The sequence below is a fragment of the Cololabis saira genome, chromosome 12, assembly GCF_033807715.1.
Source record: "Cololabis saira isolate AMF1-May2022 chromosome 12, fColSai1.1, whole genome shotgun sequence".
NCBI classification, from domain to species: Eukaryota; Metazoa; Chordata; class Actinopteri; order Beloniformes; family Belonidae; genus Cololabis; species Cololabis saira.
The window spans coordinates 5697900-5711139 of NC_084598.1; the positions used below are offsets into that span (position 1 = coordinate 5697900).

General features: G+C 41.6%; 1 protein-coding gene across 1 annotated transcript; it reads left to right on the top strand.

Annotated features, from left to right (window-relative positions):
* The first annotated feature begins 469 nt into the window (after nt 1–469).
* LOC133456706 (proteolipid protein 2-like) lies at nt 470–13005 on the top strand. The gene is made up of 5 exons (XM_061735249.1): nt 470–821; nt 7266–7421; nt 9707–9805; nt 11677–11773; nt 11885–13005. Exons 1-5 carry the CDS (start codon nt 726–728, stop codon nt 11896–11898), a joined length of 462 nt encoding a protein of 153 aa, XP_061591233.1. The 5' UTR covers nt 470–725; the 3' UTR covers nt 11899–13005.
* The last annotated feature ends 235 nt before the right edge of the window (nt 13006–13240 follow it).

Consider the following 13240-nt stretch of genomic DNA (forward strand, 5'->3'; position numbering starts at 1 on the left):
ATATATATATATATATATATATATATATATATATATATATATATATATATATATATATATATGCCTTAGGTTTTTACCAACATGGTATTAACCATTAATATATATGCAGACAAGTTAGAAAGTTACAAAAAAAAGTATTTCTGAGCCTGTATACTACAACAGTAGGCTATAATAAAATCCTGTAATGATGCCTTTTAGTTTTGGTTCCACCCCAAGAATTGAAGTGGCCCCATCTGCCCCCCCCTAGGAAACAGTTTTGGAGGCGCCCCTGTTAACAACTTCAGATGGTTAATACAGGACTTCCCGGTGAGTCAGTAGTGTTAATATAATATATCCATGGTAGTGCCCCGGGTGAAGCCACCGCCTGCCGACGGCGACTCCGCCCCAGCGGCCCCCGCGCTGCTCCGGGTGAAGCCACCGCCCGCTGCCGGCGGCTCCGCCCCAGCAGCCCCGGGGCGGCGGTGCTCTGGTGACGGCGGCTCCGCCCTCACCAGTCCTCGCAGAAACTCTGCCCATTCCCCCCCCAGATGTTACGGAGAAGTTGATTCATTTCTGCAGCCTGAGCAGCAGCGGCCGATCACCACGAGAGGACTTTTCCTTCTCCACTACCCGCTGGACTTTGGAAGCTCCACAGCTCCAGTTTCTCTGCGGAAACTCGCTCCGTCGACTGTGTGACTAAAACCCTCCAGAACCAGCTGCAGTTCGTTTCCCTCCCCGAGATCAGCATGGCAGACTCCGGGTCCAACCCTGCAGCCAGCTGCCTGGAGAAGACCAAAAGTTACGCGAAGACCCAGAAAGGTCTGATCCTTTCAGCGGAAATAGTAAGTTTACTCCCTCAACTTTAAACTCTGCTGTAAAATAAGCAGCTTAGGAGGTTAAAGCTCCCACATGTGGAGCGACCTGCGCTCTCAGATCAGCAATATTTCACTCACTCTTAGGTGAGTTAATGTTTCTACGGATTTTCAAGTCACGGGACAGGTAACTTTTATTTCTGGTGTACATGTGCTCACTTTCACTTTCTGGCCCCGGAATGACAGATATGTGAGGTTTGGGGACCAGGGTCAGGGGCCAGGGGTCAGGGGTCAGGGGGTCCCACCTGTCACTTGTGCTTCACTGTTTTCGCATTTGACACCAAAGTGCCAAAAGTTGATGGTTCACGACAAATGCTAGTGAGTGAACTGGGCCCGGTGTTTCTGGTCAGGCTTCTTTATTTGTACTTGACACACTCTGTGTGTGCGGAGACGCACTTGTCTAAATATGGTGAAGAGATAATCCAATGAATATCACATTCCTCTCTATATCAAGACCCATAAAGGGGATTTCCCTGCATGTCGTGTGTTTGCATATCTCACATTAAAGTAAAAAAAAATAAAATAAAAATGGCCTGGAGGTTATTTACAGGTGGTATAAAGGTGTGCACCCATGCAGGTGGAAGTTCAGACGTTACACCAGCACGCCTTAATAAGTAGTGTCCTCTGGACAAAGTACAATCGCTTCCTGTCTGGGAAGACAGGACGCGATTGTACTAGATATAGACTTGACCGCCAGATTTTCTTTGAATGTTTTTGTTTGAATTTCCCAGCAGTGTGTTTTCTTTCCACATGACTCCCTTTTTTGCAGGTTTTGCATAAGTTGTCCATTTTCTGTAACTCACTACAGTTACTTGGGTATTGGACTCGTGTGCAGATTACGCTGACTTAGGTCTTTCCGTACTTTGCATGACTGTGCCACTTCCTGCTGTAGTTGAGAATGACTCCAGGGGCTTTTCATAGTTCAGTAAACATAACATACCATTATGTTTTAAAATATACAGTTTTGTTATAAAGTGAACCATCTAACAGCATATTAAATCTATGAACATGCCACATTAACGTGGCCTCGGCCAATAACACTTTTAAAGTGTCATAAGTGAGTTTTGACTGCTACTATTAAAATCCCTTCATCCCGTATACACACACGTTTATGTATCCATAACAATACATGTCAAAGTATGTTGTTAGTTTCATGTCCCAGTCTGTTAAAGTGGGGAAAACACCCTTCACCTTCTCTGCCAGCTCTCAGATGCTAGTGGTCAGTTATCCACCCACTGTAAAGTTGCCACCCCCCCCCCTTTTTTCCAAGGAAATAGAGATTCCAGACCGCTGAGAAGTGTAGTCCTGGGAACGGAGTATGCATGATCCGCCTAACACACATACCTGGGTTGCCACTCCCAGATACCTCCGTCTTATACTTGATACAAAAAGAAAAAACAAATGTAGCTTCTGCTTAGTGACATGATTTGCAGTTTGCAGAAATGGGGCATTTCACCCCAGCAGCCCAAACTGCTGAGCTCTTTTGGCTCCTTCCTGCCATCTATGATCTTTTGTAGCATACTAAAATTGCAGAACGATGTACAACTACTCACTCGTGTTGTGCCTGTCAGACATGTGACGGGGTTGAGCCAGTAGAGATAAGTTGGAGCGGTGAGTCATGCACCGGGCTGTTTTTTACCTAATGATAAGTTTCCTCGTCACTCAACGCATACGATTTTCACGTTAGTGAGTGGAGAAAAAAAAAGCCTAAAAAAAAGTAATGGATTTCCCTAGCAACCGTTGCTATTTGGTGTGCCTCTGAACCACGGCCAAGCTCTTGGCTCTCATGTTGCTGCTGACTATAATTAGTCGGCCGTTAGCAACAATTTCCCTCCAGTCAATTTAAAAAAGAGCAGCGGCTCATTACACTGATGTGAATAGATCCTGGCTGGGATCTTGTGAAGCTCCCTGCCGCGCAAATGGATCACTTTGTGTGTTGAAACATAAAGGTGTCAACATCTCTGAGCTTGTGGCGTTGTGAGGGTCTCTTGTGCAGTGGGTGTTTCTCTGTGTGACGGCCTCTTCAGAAGCCACTGGTCTCAGAGCAGCCGGCTCCGCTCTGAATAGAGCTTCTTTTGTGCCGGACCTTGGCCGAGGCCTCTTCACTGCTCCACAGAGGCAGTCTGTGCCAGTCTCCAGAACACACAAACTACTGATGCCTCTGACCTGCTGGCTGGCGGGCCGTGGGTTGCATGTGAGGGCAGGAGAGGCTGTAGTGACAGATGCAGGGCTGCTGTCAAATCCGTCAAGCCTTGTGTGTATCATGTAGACTGCTGTGATCTGACACTGTCTCCTGAGTTGTCTGTGTCTGAGAATAAAACATTGCTATGTACAAGATGCTTAGGCACAAGTCCGTATTAGAGATTGATTATTTACTGTCACAAGAATAAGTCATTTGACATGTCACGAGTAAGCTCTTAATTCAGTCTGGTGAAATGTAATTCAATAATGCTTTATTAATAATCTCAACGGAAATTATATTGTTGCAGTAAACAGTTAGTTGTATTATAAAGGCTATTTAAAAAGTCATGATTGAAGGTTATGGATTTCGGTGAATCTGAAAACTTCTCTTATTATCTTATTATCTTAGTCAATGCTGTATGGAGGATGCAGAGTGAGTGAAAGTATTCTTCTCTTCAGGAGACAGGACTGGAAAAAATGTTTTTGTGTGGGCGAAGCACAACTACCTCAAAATATTTAAGATAAAGCTTTGCCACTTTCTTTGAGGCCGCCAAATTTTGAAAGTCTGTCATTCAGGTGAGTTGTTCACATGAGTAGGGGACTGTATGGGACTGTTTGGGACCGTAGAGGTCCGTAGGGGACTGTAGGAGACTGTAGGAGCTGTAGAGGACTATAGAGGACTGTAGGAGACCGTAAAGGACCGTAGAAGACCATAGAGATCTGTAGGGGACTGAAAGTCTGTTGTGGCAGGGTGGAGGAGCAGCCACTCAGTTGATTGGGCACAGGTGTGCCCAATCAACCTCTCCACCCTGCCTGCCTTCATAAGAAATGGCTGCACACCAGCCAGGGGTCTCGGCTGAGGGTGACTGCACGTGTGTCTGGGGAAATAAAGAGTTCCTGCACTAAACCCTGTGTCCTCTGTCCTGTCGGTCGGCCCCAGTGGCAACGAGCTTGCTACATCTGTCATTCACATGAGTTGTTCAGATGAATAGGGGACTGTAGGGGGCTGTGGGGGACTGTAGGAGACTGTAGGAGACTGTAGGAGACTGTAGGAGACTGTAGGAGACTGTAGGGACTGTATGGGACTGTATGAGACTGTAGGGGACTGTAGGGGACTGTAGGAGACTGTAGGGGACTGTAGGAGACTGTAGGAGACTGTAGGAGACTGTAGGAGACTGTAGGAGACTGTAGGAGACTGTAGGGGACTGTAGGGGACCATATCAGAATCAGAATCAGAAAAAGCTTTATTGCCAGGTCAGACATAAATCAGACGAGAGAACTTGACTCCGGTTTACACCAATGGCACCATTAATACGGACGCCATTTATATAGGACTGTAGAAGACCGTAGAGGTCTGTAGGGCGTTGTAGGGCACTGTAGAGGACTATAGAGGACTGTATAATAATAATAATAATAAAAATAATATATAATATTAATGGCTTGGTTTTATATAGCGCCCTTCAAGGCACCCGCTTTACAGAGACCATTATTCATTCATACACATCCTCACTGGTGGTGGTAGCTATGTTTTTGTTGCCACAGCTGCCCTGGGGCAGACTGACGGAAGCATGGCTGCCATATCGCGCCAATACACACGCCAACCTTCCGATCATTGGACGACCCGCTCTACCACCTGAGCTACTGCCGCCCCAACCCTATATGGGACTGTAGAGGACTGTAGGGGACTATATGGGACAGTAGGAGACCGTAGAGGTCTGTATGGGACCGTATGGGAGTGTAGGGGACTGTAGGGGACCGTAGAGGTCTGTACGAGACTGTAGCAGACCCAGATCAGAGTAGACCATCGCAGTATTTTCCTGCCTCCTCCTGTTCAGTTCCACCCAGTTTCACATCATGCTGAACCTGCGGTTAGCGGTATGCAAAGCCAGGGAAGAGTCAGCGGGAGTTTGTTGTGTAGAAGACTAAATTACATTTTTGTCACAGCCTGTCAGCAAAACGGCAAATGCATCTACTTTTCAGAGGAATGATTTAAATGCTGTCTTTTGTTCAATTTCTAAAGAAAAGGTCCACGTCTTTAACTGTCCGTGCCAAAGCCGATTCAGGCAACCGTTAATCCTGAGCTGCTACAGTGTTTACATCCAGATTACAACGTAACCCCCCTGTCATCACAGTGTTAAGCCCACCAAGAGACTCCCTACAGGGACAGGCTGGTTTGAACGGCTCCCCAGGACTTCTGACGGAGCTCCAACGGACGGCACCTAGACGTACCTGCAAAACAAATTTAAATGTGCTTGTGGTACATCTAGATTTCCAGGCTGCACTCCCTGCAGAAGAGAGGGAAGGCGAGATGGGGTCGATGGGCGTCATTAAATTGTTGTACTGTAGCTCTGTCGTATTTATTAAAACATTTCATCAGAGGTGGGTAGAGTAGCCAAAAATTGTACTCAAGTAAAAGTACTGTTACTTCAGAATAATATGACTCAAGTAGAACTAAAAAGTATTCATCCAAATAATTACTTGAGTAAAAGTGAAAAAACTACTCAAGTACTGAGTAACTGTTGAGTAACGTCAGATTTATTTTTTTAACACAACCATTCAAACAGACAAAAGTACAAAATGATCATCTTCAGGCAAATTAAATCAATAAAATAATAAAATTAATTAAAATTAATAAAAAATAAAAAATAGCTTAAATTAAAATAATCTTAAAGTAAATTCAAGAACTTAAATAAATAATAAAATAATAACAGAATAAAAAATAAATTAAGCACAAGTAGCACAAAATTTCCAGCCTTTGTACTTTTCTTTTTTAACCAGGCAGAACTAGAACAAACATGAACTCATAGAAACTCTGTGTGTGTTTGAGTCTGTGTAAATGTGACAAAACATGCAAAAACAAACATTTTTCCCAAAGAATCACTCAGTGATGTCATGAGATTGACGCGTACGTGAATAAAAGGGATAAAAGAAAAGTAACAGCTCAACGTAGCCTAATGTAGCGGAGTAAGAGGAACAGTTTCTTCTTCACAAATCTACTCAAGTAAAAGTAAAAAGTATAGAGATTCAAAACTACTCCTAAAAGTACAATATTTCCAAAAACTTACTCAGGTAAATGTAACGGAGTAAATGTAACTCGTTACTACCACCTCTGCATTTCGTTCCATAAAACCTAAGGAAATTATTATATTTTTAGATTTCATTTCTAATCCTACTCACTGTTCCTCCAGCAGTTAAATAAATAGGTGATGTATACCCGAGTATAAATATTTTATATATATATCAGATTTTTTTTTCTAGTATTTAAAATGATTTGATTTGACAACATTTTTTTATAAAACTAAGACAATTATGAAATGTGCTATTAATAAAATCTCAACCCAATGTGGCACATTTAACAGTTAGAGCTTCTCAATTGTGAGAAATTATTAAATGTGGTTTTACCATTTGGTATAAAAGTGAATTGCTTCTCTCTATGTTGTTTTATGTGTGGGTTGTATGTTGTTTTCAGTTGTTACAGCAAACTGTAGAATGCAGCATAGTTTAAGAATATCATATGAAATTTCTGTGTAAATTAAAAGGTTATCTTTAGTTAGGACCTCAAATTCCTTTCAATGCAAAAAACCCCCACTTTATTAGGACTTGGAACCATCTGAAGTTTCTACCCACGCACAGTTGTCATGCTGTTTGCCCACGTGTAAAACCACCAGCCCACACAGTTTGACAACAACAACAGTGGTTATTTAATAAAAAAAAAGACTCATTGAGACGTAGGCTGCCTATGTTTCTGATTTCTCAACACTGGGAGTATTTCACTGGAATGAGAGGAATGCTCAATAACCCATATAACCCTAACTCTTCCATATGATGGAACCAGTGCTTGCTGTCAATGAAAGCAGCATGTGAAAGACTGACTGAGTGTGCGTGTAAATCATCTCACTTGCAGGGGATTTTTGTGCAAAGCACATCTTTACTTTGGGAAAATGTTAACTTGGATTGTGTGGCCATCAGTTGACTGAGTAAACATAACAACGAGGGCTTTGTTGGGATGATTTGCAGTCTGGCCGGCTTCATCACTTCAATGGACACACATTATTGTCTGCTTCTGCTAAATGTGATGCTGTTCTGGTACTGTGGTAGGCCAGCTGCCGCTGATCTGCATACCATTTAAATAATTATATTTTTACAGGGGAGGAATTGAGGCAACAACCGTTAACCGTTAACAGCACGGTGAAGATTTTCAGAAAACGTAACATTTTTCTCCTCGTTGTTTAGATCATCAGTTTCATCATCCTCATCTGCTACGCTGCATCTCAGTATGGAGGCTACTCTGCCATTGCCATCTGCGAGATGATCTTTTCCATAGTCATCTTTGTAATCTTCATGATGGAGCTGGACAAGCAGATCCAACTGGTCAACTGGCTCTGGACTGTGAGTTACACACATGCACACACAGACTACGTTCACGTTAGGGGTGTAACGATACACTAATCTCACGATACGATACACGATATTGAGGTCACAATAACGATACGATATTATAGCAGCATTTTTTTAACAACCTTGAATGAGGAACATATGACTGGAAAAAAATTGTCTTTTATTTGAAAGACACAAAATACAAAACAATGCTGTGCGTTTGCCCTATTGTTCCAGTTTGTAATGTTTTATAACTGTTTAAGTTTTAAAGAGAAAGCCAGGCCAACCATTTTCCACAAACTGAACTAAAAGTAAATGTCAGGTTTACATTATGATCTTCAGTTTCATACAAGTACAAATATTTACCCACAAACTGAATAGTTTCTCTCATGTATGATCTGACTTTTTTCTTTTCCAGAAATTTAACAACTAAAATTAAATAAATAAATAAAAGTAAATAAATACATACAATTTTACATCATAAAAAGATTGATTCATGCTCACCTTATAAGTGTAAGAGGAGTTTATTTTTGTTAAGGTTATTTTGGTAATTCAGGGTTGATTATTTTATAAATATATTCTTTATATTCTGATGTAAATCAGGGACTATAATGACACTAGTCAGTTTATCTGTAGTGATTAGTCTGTTTTAGATTGGGCGGAGTGATATGCCACAGTACGGCACTAGGTGCTGTGTTGATGTTCTAAAATCCTACACTGTTGAGGGACATTAAAGTACACTGGAACTCAGCACAAGTTGTCCCCGTGTTTATCCTACTCATGACCCCAAAAAGGTTTAATTTAATAAGGTACGGCACGATATATTGTTACATCCCTAGTTTCCATGCAGTCAAAATTGGGGTTAAGGTCAATATTCTGGTTACTGAAACATTGGGAATAATCTGTTTCCATGCGTGAGCAAACATGGTTATCCCTGTATACATGGTGATTAATCATTTGGGATATCTGGATCAAACCAGCAACGCATGGAGAACGTCATGACGCAATTCCCATCATTTCTGCTTCTTCTTCCTGTATCCAAATCCAAAACAACAACAATAACAGCTGCACGGTGGATAATGAACAGACCAGTAGAAGTCGCCTTCTTTTGCGCCTTGGTGCTGGTACTGACCCACCAGGACTTAACACTGTTCCTCGTCGTCTTCTTCATTAATGGAAGGCGAGAACGTGAAGAAATGGTAAACAGAGCCGGAGCTGTGCCTCCATATCCTGCTACCTGTTTCCACCAGAGCAGCCCGGACACTCTGGATGAAGGTGCAGTCAGGACTGGTGGGAACGGGTCGTAGTGATGGAGTTCACCCACGCCCACTCGTACCGCCATGTTTATAAGAACTTCCTGGACTCAAAAGAGCAAGATTCCTTGCGAAAAGAACAACAAATTCCTGTTCCTTTTTAGGGCTGGGCGATATGGACCAAAAGTCATATCTCGATATTTTCTAGCTGAATGGCGATACTCGATATATATCGATATTTTTTCTGTGCCATAATTGGGGTTTCCCCCAAAGCATTATAGCATCTCTGTTAGCTTCATTTTTTTCTGAGGCAACCCCTTAAAAAACGACCTCCACTGCCAATCCAGGAAGCAGGAACACACGGAGACACACGTCAAGCACTGGAAATCTGCAACAAAAAACCACAAACAAAACACGAAACCGGCACGGAGCCAACCAAAACATGAACAGCAATCGACCCAAATCTTGAGATCTGATCGCAGTCTGAGCTAAGCTACCGCTACCGCTACCTAACCCAAAAAACTACAGAGCAAGCATGCAGGTGAACAAGCCAGTGTGTATGTCTATGCGTGTGTATGCGTGTATGTATATGATCATGCGTGTGTGTGTGTGTGTGTGTGTGCGTGCGTGCCTGTGTGTGCGTGTGTGATAAACCAAACAAAGCTCCACCTGAAGTATATCTATAGTGGGGGAGGGGGGGAGGCAACCCCGCCACCCGCGAGACCAGGGGCCGACACGGAAGAACCTGGAATACCCATATTCGGGTTTTTAGAAACCGGAATATGAGCAAATTCTGGTTATTCAAAGGGGTTATTAGTGTTTACATGGCCGTGCGCAACCGGGTTACTGCTAATATTCCAGTTAGAAAAGGGTTATTGACCGCATGTAAACGTAGTCACACACACACACACACACACACACACACACACACACACACACACACACACACACACACACACACACACACACACACACACACACACGTGTCCGGATGTATGTGTCCAGTTGCAGAATTCATCTTCTGCTTCCCCTTTCTCTGCACAGGATTTTCTCCGAGCTGTCATTGGTGCTGCCATTTACATTATCACTTCTCTTGTGTGTGTCATCGGAGGATATGGGGACGGAGCTCGAATCGCAGGAGGGGTTAGTCAACACACGATGACTCAACCTGATGTCTCAACTCTATTAAGCTGTGCTTTCTCATTTAAGTCTTGTTGTACATATTTTGACAACAATGAACTACTCTAGCAGGGAGAGATGCAGCACAGTGCATGTACAATCTGAAGAGGGACATGTATATCAGTCCTGGCAGCAGGGATGGGTGCAAAATTGACAGGTGGTTGTTTTTGCACTTCCTTTAAATAACCGACTCCAGACGAGCTGTAGTTTTCAAATGTTCACAAAAACAAGGCAAAGCAAAAATAAACTAAGACTTCCAGCACAGTGAGCTAGAATTTTCAGGAGTATAGTTTAAAAGTGTATAAAAAAAAAGATAACACTGCATCAGCCACTGCCTGTTAAAGCAAACAAATGCTGGAAAAAAACATCTGAAATTCAAAGCTCACGTCCTATTCTTGTGTGTCTGCTCATGTCACCCAATGTGGAACATTATCCAGACTTCACAGGACAACTGCTGTATTTGTAAACCTGAATAAAAGCATAAAAAAAGGCCCAACATATGCTCAATCACTTGAGTCACTAGACTGCAGAAGTTCTTCTGTCAGTGAAATGTCTGTTTACCTCAGGTAAGACTGCCCTCACTTCTTCTGGTCCCTTCCTATTTTGAAAACGTATTTGTAAAGAAATCTGTTGTATTTCGAAATTTTCTGTGGGCTAAATGGGAGAGCTATATAAAAAATGGGGGTGAAATGCTAAGATAGCATAAGACATGAAGAGATCTAACTGCACCTAAAAGCTTAGTAGTCTTAAAGGAGCATGAGGCAGGATTGAGGCAGGATTTATGAAAAGAAATTTGTATACGTGTTAAGTTTTCTAGTAATAATGTCAGATGAAGCGTTCCAAACCAAAAACAATGAGCCCTCTAGTGTATCTCTCCGTTGCCTTGAACAGGCTGTGTGCTGCAAAATTTGCTGCAATTCTGGGCCCGAATTTCCCGCGCTGTCCTGTGGATGTGATGTCACATGACGCTGCATGCACGATCTCCCCGTTCTCCCGTGCCGGCTTCACTGTTGGCTGCAGTACCCCCAACAGCCGTCGTGGTGAAGGGTGGCGCTAGAGAGTCTCATTTCTTAAAAGGAGCCTTAAGCTCCTTTAATTCTGAGGTGGTCAATGGATTATTTGACGGATAGATATATGGAGGAGTCAACAGTTAGTTATTATCTTTGGAGGTATTGTCATGTTTTTGCTTGTTTACTTGCTCTCATGGTGCGTCTCTCTCCCTCTAGTTGTATTGTGTTTATGAAATAAGAATGGAAATGAGGATTTGTGAAAATATGAATTTTAGTGAATACATAAACGATAGTGAAGTTTAAGGGTTGTATAGGGGAGGGAGGTAACAGGGGGTTAGAAGGTATTTAAAGGCATGTTATGCCTCTTTTTGTTTTTAGATATGTCCTTTTAATATTTTTTTCATTTTCGTGTAAATTTTGAGGTTGGTGTCTGTCTTATGTCTATATGTATTTTAGTTGTTTTTTTGTTACTGTTATACTAACGTCACTATGGTGTGGCACATAGAAAAATAAAGTATAAAAAAAAGGCTGCCCTCCGCCCCCCGTCCTCTCCTGTGGCTGCCATGGTCTAGTTGCGTTGTAGTAGAGTTGCCTGTCTGTTGAAACACTTTTGAAACCAACCTTGTCACTTCTGCACCCAGAAAACGGAAACAGATCCGCTCTTAGTCATTGCACCATAGCACTTAATTGGTAACAACAAAAATGTTTAGGAAGAAAGCATTTATCACAGATTTTCATGAAGTCTGTTTTGCATTGATGTAGTTATTGGGTGTTTTATGGGACCGGTGAATGTTTTTTAAGTTTCTACTGTGATATTTTTCCCAGGTGTTTGGTTTGCTCGCCGGTTTCCTCTTTGCTTACGACACCTACACCATCTACCTACAAATCAAATCCACCAGGCAGCACTCAGCAGCTTCTACTGGTGAGACCCACGTCTACTCTTCTTGATGGACTGAAAATCCTCTCTTTGACACGTTTCGGCCTTTTATTGTATGTGGATCGTTCCTTTAGTGTGTGGCTGTTTGTTTCACAGATGACCGAGTCTGAGCAACCCCCCCACCCCCCCACGCGCCGCTGGAAACAGCAGCAGCAGAGCTAAAGAAGGAGAGCGAGTCACTGAGGATGATCACTGTAAAACGAGCAGGTCACACTTTAATGTAATTACACCACGTGAACAAATAAGTTAAGTATTTTCAGGTTGTTCATGACGTAACCAAAGTGACTGGTACTCAACACGTGTGCCAGCATGTCTGCTGCACGCCGTATTCCTCTTGCAAGTTTTTAGACCAGCCTAGACCACTAATAAAAAGGGAAAACTGTCAATAACAGACGATGTGAGAATGTGGTTGATGCCATCAAGACCTTCATTTTAAATACATGTGTTTACTGTTAGTAGACTGCTGTAATAAATAGTAACTGTTAATTGGACATCAGAAGTAACTGACGCATTGGTGGGTCATTTTGTCATTATTTAATATAATAATTATACTTGTATGGAGTTTCTTTTTTCTATATTTTTATTAAGCTTTCTCAGCTGGTTAAACATTTTTATTTCATTACTCAATTCTAAGATTTCACGTGTGAAACAGTGCCTTCAAGTCCATTTTAAATCTTCTGGTTGTTCCTTACTCATTTGATGAAGCCTAAACATTTGAAATGGTCTGCTGTTATTTATCAGTAATTTAGCATCTTTATTTGTATAAGAGGTTATAGTTGATCTGAAAGGTGCTTAATCAGCCATTAACTTCAGTGTCAATGTTAAATTAATGAGGGTCATCCTTCACTTTTACTTACTCCTTTTATTTCTGGCTCAGGTTATATTTGTATTTTTTGCCTCCATGTGTGCCGCATTTTATAGGTGCAGAATATTTTTCTGTTGACATTGTATGCGACCTGTAGTGTGGTCCAGGTATATTTTTATTTAAAGAGGAAGATAATTAAACATGTTTATTGAGAAGAGTAGGTGACATTTTATTACTGTTTTGAACATCTAAATATGTACTACACGTGCTTCCTCTGGAGGTTATTTTCAGTCAAATGTTTCATTTGTGTTTGTTTTTTTTCTAATGTGCTTTACAAATGTCTCCAGCTTGTCATTTCAAATTGCAAATCAGCCTTGCTTTGAGAAATAAAACGATTTGTTACTACAAATAACATCTGTATTTGTTGCTTTGTCGTCTTTTATGTTGTATAATCCTGATGTTTCAAAACTAGGCCTGTGTTGAAAAAATCGATTTCCCAATTCTAAATCGATTCTCATATTAATTCCTAAAAATTGATTCATATGTCTAAAGATCGATTTTATTTTATTTTATTTTTTTTTTTTTGGGGGGGGGGGGGGGTTTATTTTCTTTTATTTATTTATGTATTCATCATTATATTACAACTT

Coding starts and splice junctions, on each gene's coding strand:
- LOC133456706 (XM_061735249.1), top strand. CDS start 726: ATGGCAGACTCCGGGTCCAACCCTGCAGCCAGCTGCCTGGAGAAGACC. Junction 7,422..9,706: donor TGGTCAACTGGCTCTGGACT/GTGAGTTACACA, acceptor TTCTCTGCACAG/GATTTTCTCCGAGCTGTCAT. Junction 9,806..11,676: donor GAGCTCGAATCGCAGGAGGG/GTTAGTCAACAC, acceptor TATTTTTCCCAG/GTGTTTGGTTTGCTCGCCGG.